Source organism: Mus caroli, unplaced genomic scaffold (assembly GCF_978045245.1).
Source record: "Mus caroli unplaced genomic scaffold, Mus_caroli_1 scaffold_5, whole genome shotgun sequence".
In the NCBI taxonomy this organism is placed as follows: Eukaryota; Metazoa; Chordata; class Mammalia; order Rodentia; family Muridae; genus Mus; species Mus caroli.
Window position 1 is genome coordinate 116388587 of NW_028227260.1, and position 20689 is coordinate 116409275.

General features: G+C 40.8%; 1 protein-coding gene across 1 annotated transcript in view; it reads right to left on the reverse strand.

Annotated features, from left to right (window-relative positions):
* Kiaa1210 (KIAA1210 ortholog) overlaps window positions 1–20689 on the reverse strand; it is a 72129-nt gene that overhangs the window by 29605 nt on the left and 21835 nt on the right. Inside the window, exon 5 of the mRNA XM_021153776.2 lies at window positions 20293–20442. Within this exon, the coding sequence (XP_021009435.1) occupies window positions 20293–20442 (150 nt within the window). The remainder of the gene's footprint in view (window positions 1–20292; window positions 20443–20689) is intronic.

Consider the following 20689-nt stretch of genomic DNA (forward strand, 5'->3'; position numbering starts at 1 on the left):
TTTATAATGGCCAGAAGCTGGAAAGAACCCAGATGTCCCTCAAGAGAGGAATGGATACAGAAAATGTGGTACATTTAAACAATGGAGACCTACTCAGCTAAGGCAAATGGATGGACCTGGAGGGCATCATCCTGAGTGAGGTAACCCAATCACAAAAGAACTCACATAAGTACTCACTGATAGGTGGATATTAGCCTAGAAACTTAGAATACCCAAGATACAAAATACAATTTGCAAAACACATGAAACTCAAGAAGAACGAAGACCAAAGTGTGGACATTTTGCCCCTTCTTAGAATTGGGAGCAAATCACCCATGGAAGGAGTTACAGAGAGAAAGTTTGGAGCTGAGACGAAAGGATGGACCATCTAGAGACTGCCATACCCGGGGATCCATCCCATAATCAGCCTCCAAATGCTGACACCATTGCATACAGTAGCAAGATTTTGCTGAAAGGACCCAGATATAGCTGTCTCTTGTGAGGCTATGCCAGGGCCTAGCAAACACAGAAATGGATGCTCACAGTCAGCTATTGGATGGATCACAGGGCCCCCAATGGAGGAGCTAGAGAAAGTACCCAAGGAACTGAAGAGGTCTGCAACCCTATAGGTGGAACAACAATATGAACTAACCAGTACCCCCCGCCCCCAGCTCGTGTCTCTAGCTGCATATGTATCAGTAGATGGCCTAGTCGGCCATCATTGGGAAGAGAGGTCCATTGGTCTTGCAAACTTTATATGCCTCAGTACAGGGGAACACCACGGTGAAGAAGTGAGGTGGGTGTGTAGGAGAGTTGGGTGTGGGTGGGTATGGGGGACTTTGGGGATAGCATTGCAAATGTAAATGAAGAAAATGCCTAATAAAAAATTAATTAAAAACCTATTTATACTCTGGACAGTATTTCTTAGCATAGGGTTTAGGAACTCACACACCCCAATATTAAAATCATCCAGAAGAGGGTATTAAAGGTTACATTTGAGAGACATATCAAGACTGGGCAGTAGCTGGGGGTGTAGCTCAGTGGTAGAGCATGTGTTTAGCATGTGAAAGGCCCTGAGTTCAATTCCCAGCACCCAAAACAAAAGAGACCTAGAGGATAAGAATATCAGGAGAAGGACCTTATAATGACTTGACAAACTCTCCAAGTGGGTATTTTAGGGCCAAGGTAGAGAACAAGAACTGACAACTAATCTAGCATATCTTCAAATCAAATCACATGGATTTCATAAATAATCCCATCAGTATTCTTAGAACAGGATCTAGGAATCTATGGGTTCCTTCTGGTTCCTTCTTAGGCTCAATCTCTTCCTTCAGCTATATTGTTTAGTACCTCCCTAGAATAGTTACCGAGGAAGTCAACCATAAGAGAGCATAAGTTATACAAGAAAAGCAAATTAACACACACACACACCCTTCTAGCAGGAGTCTGAAAGAAAGGTAAGGAAAGAGAATGTCTCCTCCTTTCTCTAATTCTCTTTTCCCAGCTCCTCTGTCTGTCCTCAGACCAGCACACACTGTCTGTACTCATGTGCAGAGTGTTAAGGTGGATAAACGTGGTTTCCTTTCTTCTGTGTGTAAGAGGGGATTGAATATAGACATCTTTCCCGGGGAAGAAAGCTGGTTATGGCTTCAGGCAAAGCAAAGTAAGAGGTCCATCAGTACTGCTTGGTAGGGGACTGAACCAGACACTCTTTTGCAATTAACTAGATTAATGGAGGATCTTTTGAAAATTAAAACACAATTTCAGTTCTATTTTTCCCTCTTGAGAGGTATCTAGACCCAGCTTGAAGCAGCTCAGTCAATAATGCACCATTAGGGCATCCTTTTAGTGACTGCATCCTTTTCCCCATGTGTTAAGCTTCCCTCTCTTTCTTTGTAGTTGATAAAAAGACACTGGTAAAGGGATATGAAGAACCAGCTTGCCTCCAACTTATGCTTAAAAGCATCTCATACTAAAGACAAATTAGGTCCACTCCTGTTTATGATCAAACCTCTGTTTCTCAAGAACTGGGCTGTGTCCCATCTGTAACCTTAAACTGCAAATTGTTCTGTACTGTCTGTTCCAGGGATGCCAATCATGTCTTTGTTTCAAAACCATCTTGTAACCCTACATTTCTTTTAAAGGGTTTTTATAACTACCTGTTGTTATGACTACCTTGCTAGGACCACCTTGCAACCTTGTCTTTGTGTCAGGAGGTCATTATGTTTCTGTTCTGCTCCTGTAACCCAAACTATTTTGCCCACCAAATCCCCAATTTGGAACTCCCCACCATTGAGCTATCAAAGCTCTTGTCTTCCTCATATCCAATGCTGACCTCTTGAACCCCACTTTAGAGGGAAGCAGCCCATACATACCCCCATACACACACACACACACACACACACACACACATGCATGCACGCACACACAATTAATTTGTCCATGGTGATTTAGGTCACTGGTCTTTCTCTTCACATTTTTGTGATTAAACAGATAGAAATTTGGTTGGCTTCTCAGGGCAGAGGAAATCCCTGTCTTGTGTTAAGTGTAGTAGCCATGCTCAGGGACACAGTCTATGAGCCTAGTAATTGAGAGGTTGAAGCAGATTTAGAGTGCATGGCCAGCCTAGGTTACTTGGTGAGGGCCAACCCTTAAAAAATGAGAAACCTACAGACTATTAAGCCCAGGTTTCATCCAATATTTTGGGGGAAAGTTGGCCCTTTGGGGAAAATATATTCTGCAGCTGTCCAGGAGGGTCTAACACTGAAGATGAGAGCCTGGATCTATGTGAGCCAACAATGTAAAGCACATTGCCTTGGTAATGTCTCCAGAGGAAGCAGCAGCTCTTGTTCTCAATAAGAGGGGTTTCTGCTAAGATATGCTGGCACAGGGTATAATATTTGCTATTGACTGAGGTTTCCCCTCTTTGGGTGTGTCAAAGAAGTGTACATCCCCATTCCTGATGGTGTCCCTTCAGCTCCTGCTTCACTCAATTCCTTGTTCCATAAAAGCTGTTGAGACCAGCACTTTTGGAACTTCAACATCCTAGGAGGTGGAAGTTCTATGTAGCCTGCATCCTCCCTCCTAACTCAACTGCTTCAATTCTTTAACTGAAATAGAAAACAAGAATATGCACTATGGAGGCTGAAGATGAGGACCAGTGGTAATGCATGTGCTCTATGAACATGAGGCTCTGGGTTTAATCCTTATCATGTGCACACACACACACATGCAAACACATGGAGTTTGGAATTAGCACTTAACTTGAGGTTCTGGCTATACCATTTACTAACTCATGTTCCCTAACCTCCTTATTATTGACAGAGACTTTGATGTGTTATTGCAAAGATTAAATAAGTTGATGCACTAGAAGTGCTTAGCACAGTGCCTCTCACACAAGAAAACCCCCATAAATGGTAGTTGATATTTAATATATTGGGGTGAGATAATTGTCAGCTTCTCCATTGTATTATCTAATGAACAATGTTGTTGCGACTGTTGGGCACTAGTTGTTCAAATGTATAGGACTGCTAATGGTCACATGGTTCAATGAAAACTGCTATGGATTTGGGACAGGATCCTGGGTTCAAGTCCCAGATTTATCTCTGATCAGCTCTGTGGCCTTGTCCAAATCATTTCACCTCTCGGAACCTCACTTGTTTCATCTATAAAGGGCACAACAGTATCTTTTCTTTTATATCTTTAAAGTCTTCTACAGGGAACACAGTGATTTGTTATTTTGTTTTTGTTTTTGTTTTTTTTGGTTTGGTTTGGTTTGGGGGGGTTGGTTTGGGTTTTTGGGTTTTGTTTTGTTTTGTTTTGTTTTGTTTTGTTTTGTTTTGTTTTGTTTTTGAGACAGGGTTTCTCTGTGTAGTCCTGGCTGTCCTGGAACTCACTCTGTAGACCAGGCTGGCCTTGAACTCAGAAATCCGCCTGCCTCTGCCTCCCAAGGGCTGGGATTAAAGGTGGGCACCAACACCGCCCGGCTCAGAACACAGTGATTTGTAAACTGACAATTTCTAGGTGATAACTGGAAGGTGTTATTATACTCTCCTCTGATTTATCACATGAATAGAACAAAGACTACTCATTAAGAATGAATTAATTATGAAGAAAGCCACCCAGAATAACACAAAAATTGTAGTCAGAAGGAAACAGTCTGGCAGCAATCTAAAGAACTCCACTAGCCAACATGATGGAAGACCTGCAGACAACCTAACCTAGAACATGTTAACATAGAAACAATTATCCTTCAACGAGACTAAGATTGGGCTATTTAGTCAGCTGTGACTTTCACCTGTCCCACACCATTCATGAGTGTGAAAATGTATTTGGTCCTATGTGCATGACAACATGCAATTATTTTTCATCTTAAACAGGGTTCTGAAAAAAAAGAGTTCTGTTAGTGCAGTTCTCTTATGGCTTGTGATAGCCAAGGTTCTAGAAATGGCAGGGTGCTGGGAAGTATTAGACAGAAGGTCCCCTGGTTAAAGTATGAGGTGACTTAAGCCCCACTCAGCCCTACTGTCTACAGAGATACCTGTTCATACTCACTGCCTTTCTCACCGAATGTGAAGAACTGAGCCCCTGTCCCAGATTAGAGGCTGAAGACAGCAGGGGTGAGAGTAATCTGGAAGAACTCCACGTGCTCTGCAGACTGGAGTGAAAACACACCAGGCACCTCACTCTCTACCTAAGGACTTGTGGAAGGAAGAAACTGTGGTGGCAACTGCTTAAGTAAAGCCTTTCAACTCAGTCCCAAGGGATTCTGAGAAAGCAAGCACTTGGGGCTATAATTGGTGGCATGCACTCCCCTCTTTTGCCAGTAGAGGGCAGCAGCTGAGAGAAGAAAGAGTAAGGAAATTGCTCCAAAACAGAGAGAGATTTAGTCATTGTTTACACTGACCTGTCTGGATGTTTTCTTCTACTCTGCTTAATTCCCTTGTTTTTTTGGTGAGAAGGCAATGGGAAGTGGGTTGTGGGGAAACATTTGGAGATGAGAGTAAGGGGCCATAGTGGGTAGGCTGAGCCATCTATCTGCTTAAAGAATCATCCACCCAGGCCAGCTAATCTCCTGGATGCCAATGAGATTTGGATCCTTAGAAGCTGCTGCTGCTGCCTTTGCTGCCAACAGTGTGCCCAGTGGATTCACCATAGTGAATTAATAGGTCTGGGATCATGGCAAAAAGAGCACAGACACTCACATCTGGGAATAATTAGGAATTACACTGTAATACCTGACAGCCCAATAACTACTCTCTTTTAACCTGACTTATCTCAGTCCAATTTGAGATGCTATGTTTTGCTTTTGAGACATGAATAGCCAATAGATGAGTGGCTAAGGAAATTATAATGCCTACAAAGGACAGACAATCAGTCACAAATAGGAATGAAGCCCTGACACATGCTGCAACATGATTGATCTTCAAAACCAATGTGCTAAGTGAAAACAGCTATCTGTAAAGACCTCAGATCACTCCTTCTATTTATACGAAATACATCAAATAGGAAAATAAGGGCAAAGAAATACAATTGGTGTTATCAGAGGTTGATAGATGATAGGAATAGGGAGGGAGTCACTGCTTAACAGGTATTAGGTTTCCATTTGGTAGAACCAAAGAAGTGCTGAATGGAGATAGTGGAGGTGGGTGGGTGGAATTCCACTGAACTGTACTCTAAAATGGTTTGGAAGCTTACTTTAATGTTCACCACATTTGCCCACAAAAAAAAAAAAAAAGAAAAAAGAAAAAAAAAGATCTTGTTTCCTGGATACCTCAGAGACTAGACTGCACAGGTAAGAGTGTGGGCTACAGAAGCTAACAACTTCTGGACAGGCCCTGTTTCAGGCCTTCATCTTCTGCCAGGAGGCAGATCCGAACGCTAGATATCTGTGCACCTTCTGTGCAAGAGGAGAGCTTGACTGCAGTGAGTGCTCTGACCACTGACACTAAGGAGAGAGCTAGTTTCCCAGATCTGCTGATAGAGGCTAACAGAATCACGAGAGGAACAAGATCTAACCAGAGATAACTATAACAATTAACTCCAGAGATTACCAGATGGCAAAAGGCAGATGTAAGAATCTTACTAACAGAAACCAAGACCACTCACCATCACCAGAACAGATCGCTCCCACCTCACTCAGTCCTGGGCACCCCAACACACCCGAAAAGCTAGACCAAGATTTAAAAGCATATCTCATGATGATGGTAGACGACATCAGGAAGGACTTTAATAACTCACTTAAAGAAATACAGGAGAACACTGCTAAAGAGTTACAAGTCCTTAAAGAAAAACAGGAAAACACAACCAAACAGGTGATGGAAATGAACAAAACCATACAAAACCTTAAAAGGGAAGTAGACACAATAAAGAAAACCCAAAGTGAGGCAACGCTGGAGATAGAAACCCTAGGAAAGATATCTGGAACCATAGATGCGAGCATCAGCAAAAGAAACAAGAGATGGAAGCTAGAAACTCAGGTGCAGAAGATTCCATAGAGAACATAGGAAAAACAATCAAAGAAAATGCAAAATGCAAAAAGATCCTAACTCAAAACATCCAGGAAATCCAGGACACAATGAGAAGACCAAACCTACAGATAATAGGAGTAGATGAGAATGAAGATTTTCAACTTAAAGGGCCAGCAAAAATCTTCAACAAAATTATAGAAGAAAACTTCCCATACCTAAAGAAAGAGATGCCCATGAACATACAAGAAGCCTACAGAACTCCAAATAGACTGGACCAGAAAAGAAATTCCTCCCGACACATAATAATCAGAACAACAAATGCACTAAATGAAGATAGAATATTAAAAGCAGTAAGGGAAAAAGGTCAAGTAACATATAAAGGCAGGCCTATCAGAATTACACCAGATTTTTCACCAGAGACTGTGAAAGCCAGAAGATCCTGTACAGATGTTATACAGTCTCTAAGAGAACACAAATGCCAGCCCAGGCTACTATACCCTGCCAAACTTTCAATTACCATACATGGAGAAACCAAAGTATTCCATGACAAAACCAAATTCACACAATATCTTTCCACAAATCCAGCCCTTCAAAGGATAACAACAACAACAACAAAAACAAAACAAACAAACAAAAACATTACAAGGACGGAAACCACACCCTAGAAAAAGCAAGAAAGTAATCCTTCAACAAACCTAAAAGAAGACGGCCAAAAGAACAGAATGCCAACTCTAACAACAAAAATAATAATTACTTTTCCTTAATATTTCTTAATATCAATGGACACAATTCCCAATAAAAAGAACTAGACACAAGCAGAAACCGGCCTGAGGAGGGCCACAGGCCTCATCCGGCCGGATCAGCACAAGGGTAGCTAGAGCGCAGGATCGGCTGACACCCGCCAGGTACCCACGACCCTCGCCACAGGATTTTGAGACAGCTGGTGAGTGGAACACAGCTTCTGCTCCAGTCCAATCACGCGGGACCTGAGACTGCTCTGGTTGGGGAGAGAGAAATCCGGCCTACATTGGGCCACAAGCCTCTTCCGGTCAGAAAAGCACCGGGGTAGCTAGGGTGCAGGGTCGGCTGACACTCGCCAGCTACCCACAACACTCGCCACAGGATCTTAAGACTTCTGGTGAGTGGAACACAGCTTCTGCTCCAATCCAATTGCGCGCGGGACCTGAGACTGCATTAGTTAGGGAAGCAGAAACCGGCCTGAGTAGGGCCACAGGCCTCATCCGGCCAGATTAGCACCGGGGTAGCTAGAGCGCAGGGTCGGCTGACACCCGCCAGCTACCCACGACCCCCACCACAAGATTTTGAGACTGCTGGTGAGTGGAACACAGCTTCTGCTCCAGTCCAATCACGCGGGACCTGAGACTGCTTTGGTTGGGGAGGCAGAAATCCGGCCTACATTGGGCCACAAGCCTCTTCCGGTCAGAAAAGCACCAGGGTAGCTAGGGTGCAGGGTCGGCTGACACTCGCCAGCTACCCACAACACCCGCCACAGGATCTTAAGACTTCTGGAGAGGGGAACACAGCTTCTGCTCCAATCCAATTGCGCGCGGGACCTGAGACTGCATTAGTTAGGGAAGCAGAAAACCGGCCTGAGTAGGACCACAGGCCTCTTCCGGCTGGACCAGCACCGGGGTACCACCAGCTACCCACGACCCCCGCCACAGGATTTTGAGACTGCTGGTGAGTGGAACACAGCTTCTGCTCCAATCTTTAAACAGTGACAACGACAACAACTAACCCCAGAGATTACCAGATGGCGAAAGGTAAACGTAATAATCTTACTAACAGAAACCAAGACCACTCACCATCATCAGAACCCAGCACTCCCACTTCGCCCAGTCCAGGGCACCCCAACACACCGGAAAAGCTAGACACGGATCTGAAAGCATATCTCCTGATGATGGTAGAGGACTTCAAGAAGGACTTTAATAACACACTTAAAGAAATACAAAGGAACACTGGTAAACAGGTAGAAGACATTAAAGAGGAAGCACAAAAATCCCTTAAAGAATTGCAGGAGAACACTGCTAAAGAGTTACAAATCCTTAAAGAAAAACAGGATAACCTAATCAAACAGGTAGAAGTCCTTAATGAAAAACAGGAAAACACATCCAAACAGATGATGGAAATGAACAAAACCATACTAGACCTAAAAAGGGAAGTAGACACAATAAAGAAAACACAAAATGAGGCAACACTGGAGATAGAAACCCTAGGAAAGAAATCTGGAACCATAGATACGAGCATCAGCAACAGAATACAAGAGATGGAAGAGAGAATCTCAGGTGCAGAAGATTCCATAGAGAACATCGGCACAACAATCAAGGAAAATGTAAAATGCAAAAAGATCCTAACTCAAAACATCCAAGAAATACAGGACGCAATGAGAAGACCAAACCTACGGATAATAGGAGTGGATGAGAATGAAGATTTTCAACTCAAAGGACCAGCAAACATCATCAACAAAATTATAGAAGAAAACTTCCCAAATCTAAAGAAAGAGATGCCCATGAACATACAAGAAGCCTACAGAACTCCAAATACACTGGACCAGAAAAGAAATACCTCCCGACACATAATAATCAGAACAACAAATGCTCTAAATAAAGATAGAATACTAAAAGCAGTAAGAGAAAAAGGCCAAGTAACATATAAAGGCAAGCCTATCAGAATTATACCAGATTTTTCACCAGAGACTATGAAAGCCAGAAGAGCCTGGACGGATGTTATACAGACACTAAAAGAACACAAATTCCAGCCCAGGCTACTATACCCAGCCAAACTCTCAATTAACATAGATGGAGAAACCAAAGTATTCCACGACAAAACCAAATTCACACATTATCTCTCCACGAATCCAGCCCTTCAAAGGATAATAACAGAAAAAAAAAACAATACAAGGACAGGAACCATGCCCTAGAAACAACAAGAAGGTAATCCCTCAACAAACCTAAAAGAAGACAGCCACAAGAACAGAATGCCAACTTTAACAACAAAAATAACAGGAAACAACAATTACTTTTCCTTAATATCTCTTAATATCAATGGACTCAACTCCCCGATAAAAAGACATAGACTAACAAACTGGCTACACAAATAAGACCCAACATTTTGCTGCTTACAGGAAACTCATCTCAGAGAAAAAGATAGACACTACCTCAGAATGAAAGGCTGGAAAACAATTTTCCAAGCAAATGGTATGAAGAAACAAGCTGGAGTAGCCATTCTAATATCTGATAAGATTGACTTCCAACCCAAAGTCATTAAAAAAGACAGGGAGGGACACTTCATACTCATCAAAGGTAAAATCCTCCAAGAGGAACTATCAATCCTGAATATCTATGCTCCAAATACAAAGGCAGCCACATTCATTAAAGAAACTTTAGTAAATCTCAAAGCACACATTGCACCTCATACAATAATAGTGGGAGACTTCAACACACCACTTTCACCAATGGACAGATCATGGAAACAGAAACTAAACAGGGACACAGAGAAACTAAGAGAAATTATGAATCAAATGGATCTGGCAGATATCTACAGAACATTCTATCCTAAAACAAAAGGATATACCTTCTTCTCAGCACCTCAAGGTACCTTCTCCAAAATTGACCACATAATTGGTCACAAAACAGGCCTCAACAGATACAAAAATATTGAAATTGTCCCATGCATCCTATCAGATCACCATGGACTAAGGCTGATCTTCAATAACAAAATAAATAATAGAAAGCCAACCTTCACGTAGAAACTGAACAACACTCTTCTCAATGAAACCTTGGTCAAGGAAGGAATAAAGAAAGAAATTAAGGACTTTTTAGAGTTCAATGAAAATGAAGCCACAACATACCCAAACTTATGGGACGCAATGAAAGCATTTCTAAGAGGAAAACTCATAGCTCTGATTGCCTCCAAAAGGAAACTAGAGAGAGCACACATTAGCAGCTAGACAACATACATAAAAGCACTAGAACAAAAGGAAGCAAATTCACCCAAGAGGAGTAGACGGCAGGAAATAATCAAACTCAGGGGCGAAATCAACCAAGTGGAAACAAGAAAAACTATTCAAAGAATCAACCAATCAAGGAGCTGGTTCTTTGAGAAAATCAACAAGATAGATAAACCCTTAGCCAGACACACTAGAGGGCACAGGGAAAGCATCCTAATTAACAAAATCAGAAATGAAAAAGGAGACATAACAACAGATCCTGAAGACATCCAAAACACCATCAGATCCTTCTACCAAAGGCTATACTCAACAAAACTGGAGAACCTGGATGAAATGGACAAGTTCCTAGACAGATACCAGGTACCAAAGTTGAATCAAGATCAGGTTAATGATCTAAACAGCCCTATATCCCCCAAAGAAATAGAAGCAGTCATTAATAGTCTCCCAACTAAAAAAAGCCCAGAACCAGATGGGTTTAGTGCAGAGTTCTATCAGACCTTCAAAGAAGATCTAATCCCAGTTCTTCACAAACTATTCCACAAAATAGAAACAGAAGGTACTCTACCCAACTCATTCTATGAAGCCACAATTACTCTGATACCTAAACCACAAAAAGACCCAACAAAGATAGAAAACTTCAGACCAATATCCCTTATGAATATTGATGCAAAAATCCTCAATAAAGTTCTTGCTAACCGAATCCAAGAACACATCAAAACAATCATCCATCCTGACCAAGTAGGTTTCATCCCAGGGATGCAGGGATGGTTCAATATACGGAAATCCATCAACGTAATCCAGTATATAAACAAACTCAAAGACAAAAACCACATGGTCATCTCGTTAGATGCGGAAAAAGCATTTGACAAGATCCAACACCCATTCATGATAAAAGTCTTGAAAGATCAGGAATTCAAGGCCCATACCTAAACATGATAAAAGCAATGTACAGCAAACCAGTAGCCAACATCAAAGTAAATGGTGAGAAGCTTGAAGCAATCCCTCTAAAATCAGGGACTAGACAAGGCTGTCCACTTTCTCCATACCTATTCAACATTGTACTTGAAGTCCTAGCCAGAGCAATTCGACAACAAAAGGAGATCAAAAGGATACAAATTGGAAAAGATGAAGTCAAAATATCACTCTTTGCAGATGATATGATAGTATATATAAGTGACCCTAAAAATTCCACCAGAGAACTCCTAAGCCTGATAAACAGCTTCGGTGAAGTAGCTTGATATAAAATTAACTCAAACAAATCAATGGCCTTTCTCTACACAAAGAATAAACAGGCTGAGGAAGAAATTAGGGAAACAAAACCCTTCTCAATAGTCACAAATAATATAAAATATCTTGGCGTGACTCTAACTAAGGAAGTGAAAGATCTGTATAATAAAAACTTCAAGTCTCTGAAGAAAGAAATTATAGAAGATCTCAGAAGATGGAAAGATCTCCCATGCTCATGGATTGGCAGGATCAACATTGTAAAAATGGCTATCTTGCCAAAAGCAATCTACAGATTCAATGCAATCCCCATCAAAATTCCAAATCAATTCTTCAAAGAATTAGAAAGTGCAATCTGCAAATTCATCTGGAATAACAAAAAACCTAGGATAGCAAAAACTCTTCTCAAGGATAAAAGAACCTCTGGTGGAATCACCATGCCGGACCTAAAGCTCTACTACAGAGCAATTGTGATAAAAACTGCATGGTACTGGTATAGTGACAGACAAATAGACCAATGGAATAGAATTGAAGACCCAGAAATGAACCCACACACCTACGGTCACTTGATCTTCGACAAGGGAGCTAAAAGCATCCAGTGGAAGAAAGACAGCATTTTCAACAAATGGTGCTGGCACAACTGGTTGTTAACATGTAAAAGAATGCGAAAAGATCCATTCCTATCTCCTTGTACTAAGGTCAAGTCTAAGTGAATCAAGGAACTTCACATAAAACCAGAGACACTGAAACTTATAGAGGAGAAAGTGGGGAAAAGCCTTGAAGATATGGGCACAGGGGAAAAATTCCTGAATAGAACAGTAATGGCTTGTGCTGTAAGATCGAGAATTGACAAGTGGGACCTCATGAAACTACAAAGCTTCTGCAAGGCTAAAGACACCATCAATAAGACAAAAAAACCACCAACAGATTGGGAAAGGATCTTCACCTATCCTAAATCAGATAAGGGACTAATATCCAATATATATAAAGAACTCAAGAAGGTGGACTCCAGAAAGTCAAGTAACCCCATTAAAAAATGGGACTCAGAACTGAACAAAGAATTCTCACCTGAGGAATACCGAATGGCAGAGAAGCACCTGAAAAAATGTTCAACAACCTTAATCATCAGGGAAATGCAAATCAAAACAACCCTGAGATTCCACCTCACACCAGTCAGAATGGCTAAGATCAAAAATTCAGGTGACAGCAGATGCTGGAGAGGATGTGGAGAAAGAGGAATACTCCTCCATTGTTGGTGGGATTGCAAGCTTGTACAACCACTCTGGAAATCAGTCTGGCGGTTCCTCAGAAAATTGGACATAGTACTACCGGAGGATCCAGCAATACCTCTCCTGGGCATATATCCAGAAGATGTCCCAACCGGTAAAAAGGACACATGCTCCACTATGTTCATAGCAGCCTTATTTATAATAGCCAGAAGCTGGAAAGAACACAGATGTCCCTCAACAGAGGAATGGATACAGAAATTATGGTACATTTACATAATGGAGTACTACTCAGCTATTAAAAAGAATGAATTTATGAAATTCCTAGCCAAATGGATGGACCTGGAGGGCATCATCTTGAGTGAAGTAACACAATCACAAAAGAACTCACACAATATGTATTCACTGATAAGTGGATATTAGCCCAAAATTTAGGATACCCAAGATATAAGATACAATTTACTAAACGCATGAAACTCAAGAAGAATGAAGACCAAAGTGTGGACACTGTGCACCTTCTTAGAATTGGGAACAAAACACCCAGGGAAGGAGTTACAGAGACAAAGTTCGTAGCTGTGATGAAAGGATGGACCATTTAGAGACTGCCGTATCCAGGGATCCATCCCATAATCAGCTTCTAAACGCTGACACCATTGCATACACTAGCAAGATTTTGCTGAAAGGACCCAAATATAGCTGTCTCTTGTGAGACGATGCCGGGGCCTAGCAAACACAGAAGTGGATGTTCACAGTCAGCTATTGGATGTATCACAAGGCTCCCAATGGAGAAGCTAGAGAAAGTACCCAAGGAGCTAAAGGGATCTGCAACCCTATTGTTGGAACAACATGATGTACTAACCAGAACCCCGGAGCTCTTGTCTCTAGCTGCATATGTATCGAAAGATGACCTAGTCGGCCATCAATGGAAAGAGAGGCCCATTGGACTTGCAAACTTTATATGCCCCAATATAGGGGAATGCCAGGGCCAAAAGAATGGAAATGGGTGGGTAGGGAAGTGGGGGGCGCTATGGGGGACTTTTGGGATAGCATTGGAAATGTAATTGAGGAAAATATGTAATAAAAATATTAAAAATTTAAAAAAAAAAAAAAGAACTAGACTAACAGACTGGCTACACAAACAGGACCCAACATTTTGATGCTTACAGAAAACCCATCTCAGGGAAAAAGAGAGACACTACCTCAGAATGAAAAGCTGGAAAACAATTTTCCAAGCAAATGTTCTGAAGAAAAAAAGCTGGAGTAGCCATTCTAATATGGAATGAAATCAACTTCGAACACAAAGTTATCAAAAAAGACAAGAAGTGGCCCTTCATACACATCAAAGGTAAAATCCTCCAAGAGGATATTCAATTCTGAATATTTATGCTCCAAATGCAAGGGCAGCCACATTCATTAAAGAAAGTTTAGTAAAGCTCAAAGCACACATTGCATCTCACACAATAATAGTGGGAGACTTCAACACACCACTTTCATCAATGGACAGATCGTGGAAACAAAATCTAAATAGGGACACGGTGAAACTAACAGAAGTGATGAAACAAATGGATTTAACAGATATCTACAGAGCATTTTATCCTAAAACAAAAGGATATACCTTCTTCTCAGCACCTCATGGTACCTTCTCCAAAATTGACCATATAATTGGTCATAAAACAGGACTTAACAGATACAAAAATATTGAAATTGTCCCAAGCATCCTATCAGATCACCATGGACTAAGGCTGATCTTCAATAACAACATAACTAATAGAAAGCCAACATTCACCTGGAAACTGGAAAACACTCTTCTCAATGATACCTGGGTCAAGGAAGGAATAAAGAAAGAAATTAAAGACTTTTTAGAGTTTAATGAAAATGAAGCCACAACATACCCAAACTTATGGGACACTATTAAAGCATTTCTAAGAGGGAAACCCATAGCTCTGAGTGCCTCCAAAAAGAAAGTAGAGAGAGGACACACTAGCAGCTTGACAACACACCTAAAAGCTCTAGAACAAAAGGAAGCAAATTCACCCAAGAGGAGTAGACAGCAGGAAATAATCAAACTCAGGGGTGAAATGAACCAAGTGGAAACAAGAAGAACTATTCAAAGAATCAACCAAACAAGGAACTGGTTCTTTGAAAAAAATCAACAAGATAGATAAACCCTTAGCCAGACTCACTAGAGGGCACAGCTACAGCATCCTAATTTACAAAATTAGAAATGAAAACGGAAACATAAAAACAGATCCTGAAGAAAACCAAAACACCATCAGATCCTTCCTTCTACAAAATTCTATACTCAACAAAACGGGAAAACCTGGATGAAATGGACAAAATTCTAGACAGATACCAGGTACCAAAGTTAAATCAGGATCAGGTTAATGGTCTAAACAGTCCCATTTCCCCCCCCCAAAAAAAATAGAAGCAGTCATTAATAGTTTCCCAAACAAAAAAAGCCCAGGACCAGATGGATTTAGTGCAGAGTTCTATCAGACCTTCAAAGAAGATCTAATTCCAGTTCTTCACAAACTATTCCACAAAATAGAAGCAGAAGGTACTCTACCCAATTCTTTCTATGAAGCCACAATTACTCTGATACCTAAACCACAGAAAGATCTAACAAAGATAGAGAACTTCAGACCAATTTCCCTTATGAATATCGATGCAAAAATACTCAATAAAATTCTTGCTAACCGAATCCAAGAACACATCAAAACAATCATCCATCCTAACCAAGTAGGTTTTATTCCAGGGATGCAGGGACGGTTTAATATACGAAAATCTATCAACGTAATCCATTATATAAACAAACTCAAAGACAAAATCCACATGATCTTCTCGTTAGATGCTGAGAAAGCATTTGACAAAATTCAACACCCATTCATGATAAAAGTCTTGGAAAGATCAGGAATTCAAGGCCCATACCTAAACATGATAAAAGCAATCTACAGCAAACCAGTAGCCAACATCAAAGAAAATGGTGAGAAGCTGGAAGCAATCCCACTAAAATCAGGGACTAGAAAAGGCTGCCCACTTTCTCCCTACCTATTCAACATTGTACTTGAAGTCCTAGCCAGAGCAATTCGAAAACAACAGGAGATCAAGGGGATACAATTTGGAAAGGAAGAAGTCAAAATATCACTTTTTGCAGATGATATGATAGTATATATAAGTGACCCTAAAAATTCCACCAGAGAACTCCTAAACCTGATAAACAGCTTCGGTGAAGTAGCTGGATATAAAATTAACTCAAACAAGTCAATGGCCTTTCTCTACACAATGGATAAACAGGCTGAGAAAGAAATTAGGGAAACAACACCCTTCTCAATAGTCACAAATAATATAAAATATCTTGGCGTGACTCTAAGGAAGTGAAAGATCTGTATGATAAGAACTTCAAGTCTCTGAAGAAAGAAATTAAAAAAAGATCTCAGAAGATGGAAAGATCTCCCATGCTCATGGATTTGCAGGATCAACATTGTAAAAATGGCTATCTTACCAAAAGCAATCTACAGATTCAATGCAATCCTCATCAAAATTCCAACTCAATTCTTCAACGAATTAGAAAGAGCAATCTGCAAATTCATCTGGAATAACAAAAAACCTAGGATAGCAAAAACTCTCCTCAAGGATAAAAGAACCTCTGGTGGAATCACCATGCTGGACCTAAAGCTTTACTACAGAGCAATTGTGATAAAAACTGCATGGTACTGGTATAGTGACAGACAAATAGACCAATGGAATAGAATTGAAGACCCAGAAATGAATCCACACACCTATGGTCACTTGATCTTCGACAAGGGAGCTAAAAACATCCAGTGGAAAAAAGAACATTTTCAACAAATGGTGCTGGCACAACTCATGGTTATCATGTAGAAGAATTCAAATTAATCCATTCCTATCTCCTTGTACTATTGTCAAATCTAAGTGGATCAAGGAGCTCCATATAAAACCAGAGACACTGAAATGTATAGAGGAGAAAGTGGGGGAAAGCCTCAAAGATATTGGCAAAGGTGAAAAATTCCTGAATAGAACAGCAATGGCGTGGGATTGCAAGCTTGTACAACCACTCTGGAAATCAGTCTGGCGGTTTCTCAGAAAATTGGACATGGTACTACTGGAGGATCCAGCAATACCTCTCCTGGGCATATATCCAGAAGATGTTCCAACTGGTAAGAAGGACACATGCTCCACTATGTTCATAGCAGCCTTATTTATAATAGCCAGAAGCTGGAAAGAACCCAGATGCCCCTCACAGAGGAATGGATACAAAAAATGTGGTACTTTACACAATGGAGTACTACTCAGCTATTAAAAAGAATGAATATATGAAATTCCTAGGCAAATGGTTGGACCTGGAGGGCATTACTCTGAGTGAGGTAACCCAATCACAAAAGGACTCAAATGATATGTACTCACTGATAAGTGGATATTAGCCCAGAAACTTAGAATATTCAAGATATAAGTTACAATTTGAAAAACACATGAAATCAAGAAGAACGAAGACCAAAGTGTGGACACTTTGCCCCTTCTTAGAATTGGGAACAAAACACCCATGGAAGAAGTTACACAGACAAAGTTTGGAGCTGAGACGAAAGGATGGACCATCTAGAGACTGCCATATCCAGGGATCCATCTTATAATCAGCCTCCAAACACTGACACCATTGCATACCCTAACAAGATTTTGCTGATAGGACCCTGATATAGCTGTCTCTAGTGAGACTACGCCGGGGCCTGGCAAACACAGAAGTGGATGCTCACAGTCAGCTATTGGATGGATCACAGGGCCCCCAATGGAGGAGCTAGAGAAAATACCTAAGGAGCTAAAGGGATCTGCAACCCTATAGGTGAAACAACATTATGAACTAACCAGTACCCCGAAGCTCTTGACTCTAGCTGCATATGTATCAAAAGATGGCCTAGTTGGCCATCACTGGAAAGAGAGGACCATTGGACTTGCAAACTTTATATGTCCCAGTACAGGGGAACACCAGGGCCAAAAAGTGGGAGTGGGTGGGTAGGGGAGTGGGGGGGAGGGTATGGGGGACTTTTGGGATAGCATTGGAACTGTAAATGAGGAAAATGCCTAATTAAAAAAAATAGGATTAGAAAAAAGTAAAGTTACAAGACACACACACAAAAAAACAAAAACAAAAAAAAAATGGGGCTCAGAGCTAAACAATTAATTCTCACCTGAGGAATACCGAATGCCTGAGAAGCACCTGAAAAAATGTTCAGCATACTTAATCATCAGGGAAATGCAAATCAAAGCAACCCTGAGATTCCACCTCACACCAGTCAGAATGGCTAAGATCAAAAATTCAGGTGACAGCAGATGCTGGCGAGGATGTGGAGAAAGAGGAACACTCCTTCATTGTTGGTGGGATTGCAAGCTTGTACAACCACTCTGGAAATCAGTCTGGTGGTTCTTCAGAAAATTGGACATAGTACTACCGGAGGATCCCACAATACCTCTCCTGGGCATATATCAGGAAGGTGTTCCAACAGGTAAGAAGGACACATGCTCTACTATGTTCATAGCAGCCTTATTTATAATGGCCAGAAGCTAGAAAGAACCCAGATGTCCCTCAAGAGAGGAATGGATACAGAAAATGTGGTACATTTACACAATGGAGTACTACTCAGCTATTAAAAAATGAATTTATGAAATTCCTAGGCAAATGGATGGACCTGGAGGGCATCATCCTGAATGAGGCAGCCCAATCACAAAAGAACTCACATGATATGTACTCACTGATAGGTGGATATTAGCCCAGAAAATTAGAATATTCAAGATATAAGTTACAATTTGAAAAACACATGAAATCAAGAAGAACGAAGACCAAAGTGTGGACACTTTGCCCCTTCTTAGAATTGGGAACAAAACACCCATGGAAGGAGTTACAGAGACAAAGTTTGGAGCTGAGACGAAAGGATGGACCATCTAGAGACTGCCATACTGGGGGATCCATCCCATAATCAGCCTCCAAATGCTGACACCATTGCATACACTAGCAAGATTTTGCTGAAAGGACCCTGATATAGCTGTCTCTTGTGAGACGATGCCGGGGCCTGGCAAACACAGAAGTTGATGCTCACAGTCAGCTATTGGATGGAACACAGGGCCCCCAATGGAGGAGCTAGAGAAAGTACCCAAGGAGCTGAAGGGATCTGCAACCCTATAGGTGGAACAACAATATGAACTAACCAGTACCTCGGAGCTCTTGTCTCTAGCTGCATATGTATCAGAAGATGGCCTAGTCGGCCATCACTGGAAAGAGAGGCCCATTGGTCGTGCAAACTTTATATGCCCCAGTACAGGGGAACACCATGGCCAAGAAGTGGGAGTGGGTGTGTAGGGGAGTGGGGGGGCAGGTATGGGGGACTTTTGGGATAGCATTTGAAATGTAAATGAAGAGAATACCTAATTAATAAATAAATTAAAAATATAGAAAAAATAATAAAACAAATAAATAAAAAGTAATCTAATCCAACCCTTCTAGCAACTCAGGCCTCCCATCCCAATCCATCTGATTTAGTGGTGCATGGCAGAAAATAGTCATAACCCAATTCCATAAATTAATGATTTTCCATCCACTTACTGTCAGTCTGTGCTTTCATTTTGGTCTAACCTAATTTTTGGCATATGTAGCCAAAAGCTGCTTTTCTTCGTACAATCTTTTCTCTCTTTTTTTTTCTTCAGTGCTGGGATTTGAAGTCAAAGCCTTGCAAATGCCAGGCAAGTGCAGTGTCACTGGCTACAAGCCCAGATGCCTCTACAGTATCATTTAGCATTAAAATAGAGTATTGTTCTGACTTGCTAGTTATTTTCATTATAAAGTATGTTTCTGTTTGCTCTTAGTTCCCAGTACTAATGGCTCCAAATTCTAAATTCATCTAGGTTCACAACAACCAATTAATGTAAACACAAATTTGACAACAGAGCTGTTAATATGATTATAATCAACTATTTTGCCAATTGTTAATGGATAGTGTTTGGCAGATCTAACCATACAAAACATATATGTATGAATGCCCACTACCAACTGCCTTTTATTAATGCTCGAAACTTAAGAAATAATATTACATTGCCTAAGCTATGATTTTTTTTATTTTAAAATGAAAATGGTTTGGCTTCAGTTAAAGAAGCTCTATTTTAAGTTTCATAAGATAACTGAACATATCCACAAACTATTATATATTTCTGTAACAATGTCTTCTATTATTTATGAGCCAAATTGGTGATTATTTGGTTTGTAAAACCGAATGGAAAATCTAAACCATGATGCAAATCAAAAGCCAAGAATGGCAATTTCTTTTCCAAAGTACCACTCTAGTTTGTCCCTGGAGTTGAGATATGGCAAGAGAACATAGAACAAGAAAGTATATCTATCCCTGAGAGTATAACTAATATTCACCATCCTTGGTGTTGATGAACACCGTGAAGAACTCCTTCTGAAGGTAGTAGTTGTCCTGTCACTGGCAAAGAACTTTTCCAATTCCTCACAGACTTTCTCAGATTGGATGAGTGGGCTGATGCCAAGTCTCTGTGAGCGCTGAGATTTGATCTGTTAAAAGGGAGAATGGAAGAGTTTCAAACATGGGTGTTTTTCCCCAAGGTACTGGTATTCTTTTTGTTCCTTAACTGGTGAAAGATGTTAAAAAGAAAAAAAAATGACATATATAAAATATATCATAATGAAATCTAGAATTACGTATGATAAATGCTAGTAAGGACTGGGAGATGGCTCAGTAGGTAAAAGTGCCCACCATGCAGAGATATGGATCTGAGTTCAAATCCCTATAACTCGTGTA